At 35.8% G+C, this 13,769-nt stretch overlaps 2 protein-coding genes across 3 annotated transcripts; one reads left to right on the top strand and one right to left on the bottom strand.

Annotated features, from left to right (window-relative positions):
- Nucleotides 1–925: 925 nt before the first annotated feature.
- Nucleotides 926–4,017, bottom strand: zgc:110366 (uncharacterized protein LOC550476 homolog). 2 transcript variants are annotated; one of them, XM_059502366.1, is made up of 8 exons: nt 3,837–4,014; nt 3,448–3,696; nt 3,243–3,344; nt 3,074–3,165; nt 2,325–2,507; nt 1,922–1,981; nt 1,678–1,802; nt 926–1,493 (listed from the first exon to the last, which is right to left on the bottom strand). In XM_059502366.1, exons 1-7 carry the CDS (start codon nt 3,907–3,909, stop codon nt 1,707–1,709), a joined length of 855 nt encoding a protein of 284 aa, XP_059358349.1. In that variant the 5' UTR covers nt 3,910–4,014; the 3' UTR covers nt 926–1,493; nt 1,678–1,706. The 2 variants fall into 2 exon arrangements, with proteins under 2 accessions (XP_059358349.1, XP_059358348.1); XM_059502365.1 differs by lacking the exon at nt 1,678–1,802 and having other exon boundaries at nt 3,837–4,017.
- Nucleotides 4,018–4,408: 391 nt separating this feature from the next.
- On the top strand, nt 4,409–12,775 carry extl2 (exostosin-like glycosyltransferase 2). The gene is made up of 5 exons (XM_059502367.1): nt 4,409–4,557; nt 5,247–5,674; nt 8,653–8,723; nt 8,834–8,949; nt 10,983–12,775. Exons 1-5 carry the CDS (start codon nt 4,553–4,555, stop codon nt 11,374–11,376), a joined length of 1,014 nt encoding a protein of 337 aa, XP_059358350.1. The 5' UTR covers nt 4,409–4,552; the 3' UTR covers nt 11,377–12,775.
- The last annotated feature ends 994 nt before the right edge of the window (nt 12,776–13,769 follow it).

Genomic DNA, 13,769 nt, shown 5'->3' on the forward strand with positions numbered 1-13,769 from the left:
ATTTTTTCATTTGGCTTTCACAGAATGCCCAAAGCTGTACTAATGCAAGCATTCTCGAGTGATGCACTGCCAGGATGCTGCTTGTATTTGAATCTTTGGATTGTATGGGAATGTGCTATCTTGTATTTAATATTTGGCACTTGCTTGGGTGCTGTAGAATTAATTTTTTTTCCTCTAATGATCAGTGATCTCACTGAGCTAATTACTTCTGCGTGGATATATATATTTTTTGTTTGTTTTACAACCATCCACACATAGCAATTTATGGGAAACGACTCCGTAAGGCTCATTTACAGTTTTGTGCATGAGGTTATTTTTCCTCAAGTGAGAAATTGCAGGATAATGTGATTTTCTTTGAGAATGGGTCTGTTCCTGATGGATGATATTCATTTCTCGGACTGGATTGTGTCTGTTTTGAGCAGACCTGTTGAATTCATTTAAATGCAACGCAAATTAACTAATTTTCAACCTTATAACACTGTTATGGCTGTCTTTGTCGTTTTGTTTTATTCCTAACTTTTTGGGAAATGTAATGGCTTTTTTATGATTACTTCCAAGTTGTCTTGTAAAATCTCTTAAATTAAGGTACAGGCTCAATTTCAACAAGGAAAGGTTTTATATATAAATATATATTATACTCCATTAAGGAATGTTTAGAACCATCTTACTCCAATGTGGATGTAGCCATTATTACGCCATTTTATGACTTTGTAAAAGAATTCACTGTGTGAAAATTGGTTTGCATTTTTGTATAATACAATCTGCTTTTTTGTTTGTTTAAAATGAGAGAGGGAGGTGAAACTGGATGTTAAGAGGACAAGATAAAAAATGAACAGAAACCTGTGATATTGAAGAAAATGTAACTTGTGTACAACAATTACTCTAAATGAGAGGGATGGAATAAACAATATTGGTAACACTGCTATAAAGATGTGTGCTGGCTCCATTTATTTCAGTTTCACCAGAGTGGTTTCTGAGAAACTCAAAACATACAGAGCCGTTTCCACTTTAACCAACAATTTGACACATTTCAGCATAACAGAAAACAATTCATAGGGGAAATGAGAACATGTCATTACAGTTAATACAACGTGTATTAAATGTCAACTTGACTATGTTTACCAGTGGTTCTGTCACATCTGATGTTTGAGGATATGAAGTGTAACTAGCAGTTATTTTGTTCACAAAATTGCTCTCCCTACTAATTGTTACTATTAAGACCATAGAAATATTAAGTCTCTCAACACCCCCGAGTACCAGTTTTCAAAAGGCACAGCATGTGTGACATCAGCAGCATGCAAATCACTGATTTCCTTGATTTCATTTTCTAAAGAAAGCTTTCCTTTCACTGTGAGTTCAGGACGTCATGATCCTGCATTCTGATTGCTAGGTTATCCTTTCCAGATTGGATAAGTGAGATGAATCAGCTTCTGATTGGTGTGTAAATCTCTAATCCGGTGCATGTCTTCTGCTGTTAGTGTGAATCCAAAAACCTGTGAAATAATTAAGAAGCCCTTTGACTTTTTTAAACACTGAAACTGGTAGTTTAAAATTGTCTTTGAGATCATCCTTCATACTGTAACCTGTTAATATCCCGTACATGATTACATCCGGATATAATACCATTATTGATCATTTTGTTTTAAATCTGAGCCTCTGGTGGCTTTCCAAGCTCACCTGAACAGGTGGTTTTCTTGGAGCTTTGGTCATTCCAAATGAGTTGGGTCCCAGCTCACATGTCTCCCATCATGCAGCAAACTGAGCGCTGCCATGTCTGAATCATCCAAGCTGAACCCAAACACCTGAACGGCACAACATTATGAGTGCAGCTTCAAAAAAGGATGATCTCAAAGAGAAACTATTGATGGCTTCAGTCATGAAAAAATACAAACTGAAGAAGAAAAAAAAGATAGAAACTTACTTGGCAGTTTTCACGGACCCTTTCTGGTTTGGTGGACTTTGGAATTGTGACAACTCCATTCTGAAATGAAATGTACAACTAAAATGAGTAACATAACTGCTGCTTCTGATTTACACTTGCTTGACATTCTAGCTAAGAAAAAAAATATCAAGAGCAGAACTCTTCACCAGCTGGTAGATGATCTTTGCATTAATGTAATATGTTACAGACAGGATGCTTCACAAATATTACGAAACTATACAGTGACTCATAACCATACTTTCATATGAAGAGACAATAGACCTTAAGTTAATAGGAAACCGGCATTTAACATTTACAACTTGAGGCTGAGTAGATGATTTTCAGTTTTGTGTGAACTATCCATACCACCACTGGTGATGATCTACTGAAATGCTAACTGTACCTGGATACTCCAGCGTATGCATATTTGTGACGCGCTGCGGCCGTGTTTCTGGGCGAGCTCCATGACTGATGGATGAGTGAGAGCTTGACCTTTGGCCAAAGGACAGTAGCCTTCAAAAACAATATTCTCCTTCCGGCAATATTCAACCAGCTCCAGTGGCTGCTGGAAGGGATGAAACTCCACCTGCAAATAAATCACACACAGCGACACGTTTTCATATATATACCCTTTTTTTCGGTAATTATATTTTCATTTGGACTAAAAAAAACTACTTTATTTGAAGTAATGGCATTGAAAAATAAAATATACAAAAGATTTCTTGGAGTTTAGAAAATAAATGTATTGTTTAGGTTTTATCATCGTGAGTGAGATCAAATTCTACACAACTGTTTATGACCAAACTTTTTTTTTTTTTAATGAAGTGAGATTACTGTATTTGTTTTATTGCCTATGTTTTATACAAATAAAATGTCTAAATTTCTTTAAATTTTTTATTTTGTTAACTTTAGATCAGGGAACACATTCACTATTAACTAAACATTTTCTCTCAATCTTAAGAATCATAAACTCATAATTTGCTGCTTATTGGTAGTTGTTATGAATAGGTATTGAGTAGGTGTAAGAGATCCAGAATATGTTCATGCAGAATAAGAAAAGGTACTAATGAACAGCCGACATGCTAGTAATACACATCCTAATAAGCAAGTAATAAATAGTAATTACTGTTCTCTAAAATAATTATATGATACCTGGTTAACATGAGGCACAATTCCAGCACGATCCTTTAACTCGTCTAAGTGGTGTATGAGAAAGTTACTCACTCCGACTGCACGACACAAACCTGTAACAAAGGAGAGGGGTCGTCACCTACAAACTATCACTTCTAAACTGTAGAATGAACCTAAAAAGAGTGTGAACCTTCATCATAAAGCTCCTCCAGAGCTCTCCACGTCTCTGCTCGAACCTCACGGCTGGAGACGCCTGGAACCATGCAGTCCGGCCAGTGCATCAGATAAAGGTCTGTGAAAAGAAGCTGATTCATTTCAAATGGCTCTTTACAGAGAAATATGACACTTTCCGAGCCATAAAACTATACCTTTGACTTAACAAGTCACGCATTTACCTAAATAATCAACCCCCAGCCTGGCACACGAGTCCCGGCAGGCTTTTCTGGTGCTCTGGTAGCCGTAATCTCCAGGCCATAGTTTGGTGGTGAGCCAGAGCTCCTCTCGTGGTACTCCACTATCAACCACAGCTTTCCCCAAAGCCTCTTCACAACCATAACGCTTGGCTGTGTCTATATGCCTTATGCCACACTCCTGTAGAGCACAGAGCACTGCTTCATGACTGTAACCTCCATCATGAGATGTTCCTGTAGTAAGGACATTAATTAAAAGACAGTAACTGTTACACTGTGTACAACTGTGGCCAAAACTGCCATGACGTGCAATGAGTAGAAACACTTAAGTTAGTTGTTGCAGCATGCGAGTGTCAGGATGAGCTTGTTCTCACCTAAACCCAGAATGGGAATGTTGCGTCCATTGGACAGCGGTACAGTAGGGCAGCTGCTGGGAACTGTCACCATATTACAGTCTGCAGCTCATGTGCTCTTCTGGAGAAGCTTATTACATGACACAAAAGAAGGGATACATCTGGTGCTACTGCGCATGCGCACAACCATATAATTCCTGTGATGCAGCTCGGTCGCCGGCTCACTACCGCTCTCTACAGGACTGAACGCCACTAAAACCACCTTAAAGGATCCACCTACCAAACTTTTCTCTGCTTTAAAGGGTAACATTAGCGACGTTAACGAATCGTTCTTTTGAGTCGAATCTTTTTAATGAACTGGTTGAACTTTGCCACGAAACGAACAGAAGGGTATCATTCGGACATTGTTGACTCGCTGAATCAATGAACCGACAATAAACATAATTATTTATTATAAACTCGTCGAAATATCTTTTCCAAGTCTTGTTTTTCTTGTTTTCTCACCATGATGACTGCATGATAGGTCGTATAATGTATCCTTCCTATAATATGAAGCTGAAAAAATAAATAAAATGACGATGCGAAAATTTTACTCTCGATTCCCAACGCCTCTTTTTGGAGTCGACTCCCAGCCCTAGTTCTTTACAACGAACCGACTCACAGCTGTTCACTATAATAGGCTCAGTGCGCTTGCGCGTGAAAATAAACTTCCTTCTGGGATCCCGTAAAATGGGGAAATGAGGTACTACTTGTTGCTTTGTCTCGTTTCAGAATGTAAATCTACTCACGTGTTTGTCATGACAGATCTATAGTTAGATTATTTACTAAATGCATGCGTTAAATCGTCGCATGCAGTGTTAGCTAAGTCTTCCAGCCGTCAAGCATGAATCAGAATGTCATATAATAATTTAAGTAACAGTTAACTTACTTCAAACTCTTATCATGCATGTATTGGCACATTACTCTTTGTTTGGCGTGTTTGCTCGATATTGAACTTTTTATTTGGGCCATTAAACAAAAACTTAATGCATGTGGAAAGTTTGTGAAATAGAACCTGCAAAGCAAAGAAATGGGTACTGTGAAATTGTATGAGAGTGCAATCAGTTATATATCTATCTATAATAAAAATGCTTGTCCCTTTAATAAATTCCACCAACGAATCCAGACATTGATAATTCTGCAAATGCACAAACTGTTTTACAAAACCACAGTGTCTCCTAATTAGACGACAGAAGTCCCTGATGTTTAATTGAATTTGTCATATTGTGATGTATAAGTGTTCCTTTTATTATTTATTTATTTGAACTCTATATGTGTGTATATACTGCAAAAATATCTTTTTTTTTAATAAAGAAAGAAAATCTTACAGGTTTGCAGGATCATGAAAGTGAGTAAGGCATCTGTTTAAACCTCTTGTCTTGTCCTCATCAGGGTTCGTTGGTGCTGCTGCAGGTCTTTGGGCCGTGTGCGGACACACTTCATCATCGCCTCTATACTGTTGCTACTTCTGGCCGGAGTCTCTCTGACCTTCTTATTGCCTAATAATGAGGACCACAGCATTCTCCTCAAGCTCCGTCAGAGCTCTAACAACTCCCTCACTCTGCTAGACCCCGAGGATAGTTTTACTATAATTATGCAAACCTATAACCGTACTGATATTCTCCTCAAGCTGCTCAACCATTATCAGGCTGTGCCTCACCTGCAGTGCATCATCATAGTGTGGAACAACCCTATGGAGTCACCGCCCAGGGAACTGTGGGACACCCTCGGCCCACACCCTGTGCCCATCATCTTCAAAGAGCAGAGCGTCAACAGAATGCGCAATCGCCTGCAACCGCACCCCGAGATCAAGACTGATGGTGAGTGTGTGATTCTCACGTGAACGATAGCTGCTTTGTCAGATCATTGACCCAAAGATTTCTTAACCTAATCACCTTTTCCATTTAGAGACAATGAGAAATTGCACACCAATAGAAAATAAATTATCTTTTAAAATCTCAATTTATACACGAGTGTCAAATTTTTTATTTATTTATTTAAAAGGGACAGTGCTTATGAATATTTTGGTGTTCACATCAAATTAAATTTACAAAAGTGATTTATAAAAAAGGATATTAAATGTCTGCTTTAATGTTTCAAAATAACTTTAAAAAAAAAGTCAAAATGTATTAAAGTGCTTATTAAAAAAAAAAAAAAAAAAAAAAAAAAAAAAAAAATATATATATATATATATATATATATATATATATATATATATATATATATATATATATATATATATAAAGTGATCATACAAAATTGTATAATATTTTAAATGATTAAAAACATATTGATGACAAATGGGTAAAACTAAAACCTAGTTAGTGGTTTGATTCTTATTTTAGGGCTGCACTGTAATGTAACTTAAATATAATCTTTTAATATCATCAAATGATTCTTGTTCTAAATAAGCCAGACATTTTAGTGGGTAAAATAAATGTATGCTGGTCACTGTGTTTTGCTTAGGAAAAAAATTAAACGGGACACATTCTGAAGAAATACGGTTGTGCTCATGAGTTTACATACCCCTTGCAGAATATGCAAATATGTTAATGATGGTAAATAATGTTAACAAATATTGCTCATGAAAATTGCATGTTATTTTTTAACTGTCCTGAATAAGCTGTTTCACATAACAGATGTTTATATATACTCCTCAAGAAAAAATAACTGAATTTATAAAAAGGACCCAGTTCAAAAGTGTACACACCCTTGAATCTTAAAGGGATAGTTCACCCAGAAATAAAAATTTGATGTTTATCTGCTTACCCACAGGGCATCCAAGATATAGGTGACTTTGTTGTGATATTTTGTTTTTGATATTTGCTCATGAGTCCTGCGTTGGTCCTGGAAGTTCCTGCACATTATTTGGTTTTCCAGCAGCTTCTGGATATTTGAACCTTTTCCAAAAGTCACTGTATGATTTTGAGATTCATCTTTTCACACTGAGGATGACTGCAGGACTCATGTGCAACTATTACAGAAGGTCCAAATGCTCACTGATGCTCCAGAAAGAAAAACCATGCATTAAGAGTGAAAACTTTTGAACAGAATGTACATTTTTCTTATTTTGCTTAAATATAATATATTTTCATTTAGTACTGCCCTTCAGAGGCTACAGAATATAGTTACATGTTTTTCAGAAGACAACATAAGTTAAATGTACCCCTTATTTTCAAATTCAAAAAGTTTTCACCCCCAACTACCACCCTTAAAGGGTTTGTTTAGCTAAAAATTAAAAGCACCCCATGATTTACTCACCCTCAAACCTCATCCTAGATGTATATGACATTCTTCTTTCAGACAAATACAGTTGGAGTTATATTAAATAATGTCTAGGCGAATTAATGCTTTATAATGGGAATGGATAGTAGCCCAAAATTTGAAGTTCATCTGTTATAAAAGAAGTCCTTTAAAAAAAAAAAAAAAAAGCGTATTTAATTTGGGTTTGAAACAACAAACAAAACAGATATTTTAAAGGGACAGTCCATTCAAAACTGAAAATTGTCATTGTTTTGTCATTAAGCCTCATGTGATTCCAAAAGATTCATTCATCTTTAGAACACAAAAGAAGATTATTTTATAGAAAGGTGGTAACCAAACACTGTTGATGGCCATTGGCTTTCCACAGAAGAAAGAAGTCATACAGGAACTATCCTTTTATGTCGTTGTAGCTGTGTTTATTGTGTGCTTTTCTTTAGACCTGTCACGATAACAAATTTTGCTGGACGATAAATTGTCTAAGAAATTATCGCGATAAACGATAATATTGTCGTTCTAAGACCAGTTTCGACTAATATATTGATAATAGCATAATAACGCAGGTACACCTTTTCAAAGATCAATAAACTTTTATTTTATGGCAGATTCAGAGCGAGAAAACATTTTAACTGATGAAGGGGCCGTTTACATATCACATCTTTTTTGTGCTCAAGTTCAAACCAAATCAATCAGCTTCCTTCAGGGTGAAATTATTTTACTGTCTATGGAAATTCCCCGTTGTTTTTGAAAAATGGGTCGCACCCAAACCACTGCAGAGTTTTTTACTTTTCTTCGTAAATAAATCTTGTAACAGAGTTACAGCAAGGGTTTTTCGGTGGTGGAAATTCATTCCTGAAATGTCCTTTTTGTGCTTAGCAACAACAGACTCCTCAACTGCCCGAGCGCTTTGGAAAGAAGGAAAAAACGATGCGGTGTGTGTGTGTGTGTGTGTGTGTGTGTGTGTGTGTGTGTGTTTGTTAACTCACTTGGGCACGTTGGCACACCCAACCACACGCCTACAGACATATTTAGCTGAGCAAGCCAAATGAAGCGAACGAAAAGTAGGCCCATTTCGATAGAAAGGGCAACAAAGTTACTTGCAAAATATGTTATGCAGTATTAAAATAAAGTACAATAGTTGTGCAAGTACAATGCAATATCACTTACGACGCAAACATCCACAAGCAAATGAAAGGCGCTTCCCAAAGCTGGTCACTCTAGCGAGACTTTATCTCTTTATTCCCGGGACATCTGTGCTATCGGAGAGGGTGTTTTCTGCCCCGGGCTGTCCACAGGCTGCGCTCCAGACTAACCCCACATCATGACATGATAAATTTTTTAAATAATAAATAAATAAAAATAAATATAAATATAATAATAAATAAAAAATGATCGCGGCCGAAAATATCGAATATCAAAATATCGAAAATATCGAGCTCATTTTTTTTATCGTGCGATTAATTGATTTATCGACTATCGTGACAGGCCTACTTGTCTGTGAGACTGAACTGACCTTCACTGTCTTTCACCTGGGCAGCTGTTTTAATGCTAGACGATGACACGTTGGTCAGTGTTCCTGATATCAGCTTTGCATTTTCTGTCTGGAAGGTAATGGGAAACTTCATCTGTGCTTTACTTCAGTTTTAAATGCTCTTTCAGAAACTCTCTTCAGAGTCACAGACACTAACTTATTTTTTTTTATATTATTTGTGTTGTAGCAATTCTCAGATCAGATTGTGGGTTTTGTTCCACGTAAGCATGTTAGCACAGCATCTGGAGTGTACAGCTACGGCAGCTTTGAGCTTCAAGATCCAGACGAAGGTGGAGGCGACAGGTGAGACTGAGAATAATGCAGCTTTTCCAGGTTAATGCGAAAGTGTTGTCAAAGTAATGTGGACTTGAAACTTTTTAAATACATGTTCCAGGACTTATTCAGCATGAGTCATCGGTGCATGTTATTATGAAGGAAAGAATAAAACATAAACAGAAATATGGATCAATGACATGTTCATTTTGTCCTGTCTATTAATTTATTACACACAAAACATGAAATGGAAAAATACTAGCTATTGTGTGACTGTCAAGTCTCTTGAAATATCAAATAATTTGACATTTTTATATCGAGCTATACAGGTGCATCTCAATAATTAGAATGTTTTGAAAAAGTTTATTTCAGTAATTCAACTCAAATTGTGAAACTAGTGTATTCAATTTAATGCACACAGACTGAAGTAGTTTAACTCTTTGGTTCTTTTAATTGTGATGATTTTTGGCTCACATTTAACAAAACCCCACCAATTCATCTCAACAAATTAGAATATGGTGACATGCCAATCAGCTAATCAACTCAAAACACCTGCAATGGTTTCCTGAGCCTTCAAAATGGTCTCTCAGTTTGTTTCACTAGGCTACACAATCATGGGGAAGGCTGCTGATCTGACATTTGTCCAGAAGACAATCATTGATACCTTCACGAGGTGATGCAAAATGATGCAAAACCAACCGAGAGAACCACAGCCTTATGAGGATTGTCAAGCAAAATCGATTGAAGAATTTGAGTGAACTTCACAAGGAATGGACTGAGGCTGGGGTCAAGGCATCAAGAGCCACCACACACAGACGTGTCAAGAAATTAGCTGAGCCACAGACAATGTAGGAGGTGTCTTACCTGGGCTAAAGAGAAGAAGAACTGGACTGTTGCCCAGTGGTCCAAAGTTATCTTTTCAGATGAGAGCAAGTTTTGTATTTCGTTTGGAAACCAAGGTCCTAGAGTCTGGAGGAAGGGTGGAGAAGCTCATAGCCCAAGTTGGTTGAAGTCCAGTGTTAAGTTTCCACAGTCTGTGATGATTTGGAGTCAATGTCATCTGCTGGTGTTGTTCCATTGGTTTTTTTGAAAACCAAAGTCTCTGCACCCATTTTACCAAGAAATTTCGGAGCACTTCATGCTTCCTTCTGCTGACCAGCTTTTTGAAGATGCTGATTTCATTTCCCAGCAGGATTTGACACCTGCACACACTGGCAAAAGCACCAAAAGTTGGTTAAATGACCATGGTGTTGGTGTGCTTGACTGACCAGCAAACTCACCGGACCTGAACCCCAGAGAGAATCTATGGGCTATTATCAAGAGGAAGATGAGAGGCAAGAGACCAAACAATACAGATGAGCTGAAGGCCACTGTCAAAGATACCTGTGCTTCCATATCACCTCAGCAGTGCCACAAACTGATCACCTCCATGCCATGCCGAATTGAGGCAGTAATTAAAGCAAAAGGAGCCCCTACCAAGTATTGAGTACATGTACAGTAAATGAACATACTTTCCAGAAGGCCAACAATTCACTAAACTTTTTGTATTGGTTTTAGGAAGTATTCTATTTTGTTGAGATAGTGAATTGGTGAGTTTTTGTTAAATGTGAGCCAAAATCATCACAATTAAAAGAACCAAAGACTTAAACTACTTCAGTCTGTGTGCATTGAACTTATTTAATGCACGAGTTTCACAATTTGAGTTGAATTAATGAAATTAATGAACCTTTCCACAAAATTCTATTGATTTATTGAGATGCACCTGTAGTCAATTCAGGTCGGTAAATGTCATGTGGTGTGACTCCCAAAGAATTTATAAATAAATGATATCTGCAAAGAAGATAAAAGAAATTTATCTTAAATGTATTCAATGGACACTTGAAAATTGTACAAAGGTTTTCAAAACATATATTATAATATATTATATTATTACATAATTATAATAACAATATATTTCTAGATTTTTCTGTTATTGTGGACACTCTTGCATATCATTGATCCACAGGTATTATGAATGTTAAATGCAATACAGCTGAATAAATGTCATTTTATGGTTCCTGTAGGTATTCGATGATCCTAGTGGGTGCGGCGTTCTTCCATCGTCGCTTCCTGCAGCTGTTTCAAGAGCAGCCGGGTGAAGTGCACGCTCTGGTGGACCAAACTCAGAACTGTGACGACATCGCCATGAACTTTGCCGTGGCACGTCAACTCTCACAGGCGTCCGGCCTCAAGCGGCCCTCTGGGGTGTTCGTGAAGCCCGTAGACATGAGGAATCTGGAGAAGGAAGCCAGCAGCGGGTATGTGGGCATGTGGCACAGAGCGGAGCACATGCTGCAGCGCTCCTACTGCCTCAACAAGCTGACACACATCTACGGGAGCATGCCACTCTGCTACTCCAATATCATGATCTCACAGTTTGGCTTTCCCAGCTATGCTAATCACAAGAGCAGGATATGATGTCAGCACATTTGAGAGACAGATACGATCTGAGTTCGGAGATATTAGATCAACTTTTTTGGACTCATACCATCTCAAAATGTACATCTCTCCTCCAAAACCTGTTTGACTGAATAATTTTGCAACAGTAATATCTTCGACATTTACTGATGGTTTTATATACACTGATGGTGGATAATTATTATTATTTTTAATGTTATAAGATATTCCCTTGCTATTATTTGTCTTTCATACCTCACATATGTCCAGTAGATGAGTGTGAACTTTAGTGCTCCACCTTTATTAATGTAGTAAAATGTAGATGAAGGTGGTTTCAAGGTTTTTTTTTTACACATATTAAGCTGTATTATTTTGAGTCATAATTATTATTATTATTATTATTATTAAAAGGGAAAAATATAGAAGGAATTTACTTTTACTATATATAATTTACTACTCAGAAATGTAATTCGAAATACTACAGCATCATAATAAGTTTAACTGTGACAAAAATCTGCAAAACCTCATTAGACCATCTACATATCTCCGTTTTTGTTGTTTAATTTAGTTTCGATATTAACTTATGAATAATTCTGAATAAAATCGGAAAAAGGGTAAAATTTTGTAATAATCAGTCATTTAAATGTGTGTATGTTGTTTTTTATTGTTGTTGTTTTTTACACACCTGTTGTTTTACTACAGGATCCAGATTTTTATTGGATTTACCAAGTGGCTTAATAAAAGTAAGCAAAATGAAAAATTGAAATGAATATCACTATAAACTACACAGGATCTGCTATATAAAATCATTTATTTAATGGTGGCTACATGGAAAGTAAAAGAATAAACACTATAAACATTGATTACTGCAAAAATAACCCAAATAAAACATTCCCAAGAATGTCTTATCAAAAGTGCCTTCCTGAGATGGTCTGTGATAATGATTTCTAATTTAGTCTTGTTTTTAAAGTCATTTTCACTTCTTTTTGATAAGGATGCAGGAAGGGCGACAAAAACTAATGTGCTTTGTTTACAACTTTATAAACGCTTCTAAGCATTATTGTTTTTGTTGCCCTTCCTGCATCCTTATCAAAATGGGGTGAAAATTGACTTAAAAGAGACTTAACTAAAAGCCATCACAGACCATATCAGAAAGGCACATGACAGATTCCCCGGGACGTTAGAGCTCAGTCAACACCTTCTTAATTCTATACAGCCATTATAGCCAAAATGATGAGAGCAAACATTAGAAAACTTTCTTTTCTTTTGTATTTGTTCAATCAGTCCAGATTCAGGATACTGGGTTATTGAAAGCTTTTGGTATTTCCACAATAGCAATTGAAATCAAGACCTTCTGAAATGGCTTTTGTTTGGCTGTTGTTTTGGAGTACAAGATGCTTACTGTATTACATTTCAACACCTAGAGTGTTGGATCAGGAGTGAAACTTCCCGAAGAAATTGTGCTTGATAGACTAAACAGAAACAGGAAGAGAATTAACAATGCCTGTAACAATTATCAGGTTGAATGAATCCAAAAATGCCAAAATTGAATCTGAACTAAGATGAAATCGTATAAATTTAGCAAATATGGTAAACAATAAATCTAAAACTAATATACAGTACAGACCAAAAGTTTGGAAACATTACTATTTTTAATGTTTTTGAAAGAAGTTTCTTCTGCTCATCAAGCCTTCATTTATTTGATCAAAAATACAGAAAAAAATGTAATATTGTGATATATTATTACAATTTAAAATAATTGTTTTAAAATTTATTATACTTTAAATTATCATTTATTTCTGTGATGCAAAGCTGAATTTTTAGGATCATTATCACATGATCCTTTAGAAATCATTCTAATATGATGATTCATTATCAAAGTTGGAAACAGTTTTGCTGCTTAATATTTTTTCAGAACATGTGATACTTTTTTAGGATACTTTGATGAAGTAAAAAAAGAAAAAAGCTATGTTTTTAAAATATAAATATTTTGTAATAACAATATACACTACTGGTCAGTAATTTGGGGTCAGTAATTTTTTTCTTTCTTTTTTTTAAATAAAATCAATACTTTTATTCAGCAAGGATGTGTTAAATTGATAAAAAGTGATAGTAAAGAAAATATATAATTAGAATATATATTATTAGAAAAAAAACTTTTATTTTGAATAAATGCAGTTCTTTTTAACCTTTTATTCATCAAATATATTAGACAGCAGAACTGTTTCCAACACTCATAATAAATCAGAATATTAGAATGATTTCTAAATGATCATGTGATAGACTGGATGTTACATGTGACACTGAAGGCTGGAGTAATGATGCTGAAAATTCAGCTTTGCATCCCAGGAATAATTTTTTTTTTTAAGTATATTCAAATAGAAAACTATTATTTTAAGTTGTGATAATATTTC

Source organism: Carassius carassius, chromosome 20 (assembly GCF_963082965.1).
Source record: "Carassius carassius chromosome 20, fCarCar2.1, whole genome shotgun sequence".
NCBI lineage: Eukaryota > Metazoa > Chordata > Actinopteri > Cypriniformes > Cyprinidae > Carassius > Carassius carassius.

What these genes read in the sequence shown, in the direction of transcription:
- zgc:110366 (XM_059502365.1), bottom strand. Translation starts at nt 3,909, where the DNA reads ATGGTGACAGTTCCCAGCAGCTGCCCTACTGTACCGCTGTCCAATGGA. An exon ending in GCTGGGGGTTGATTATTTAG is followed by an intron (nt 3,345 to 3,447) that starts GTAAATGCGTGA and finishes TTCTTTTCACAG; the next exon opens with ACCTTTATCTGATGCACTGG. An exon ending in TTGTGCCTCATGTTAACCAG is followed by an intron (nt 2,508 to 3,073) that starts GTATCATATAAT and finishes ATTTATTTGCAG; the next exon opens with GTGGAGTTTCATCCCTTCCA.
- extl2 (XM_059502367.1), top strand. An exon ending in CCCCGAGATCAAGACTGATG is followed by an intron (nt 5,675 to 8,652) that starts GTGAGTGTGTGA and finishes TCACCTGGGCAG; the next exon opens with CTGTTTTAATGCTAGACGAT. An exon ending in TTGCATTTTCTGTCTGGAAG is followed by an intron (nt 8,724 to 8,833) that starts GTAATGGGAAAC and finishes TTTGTGTTGTAG; the next exon opens with CAATTCTCAGATCAGATTGT.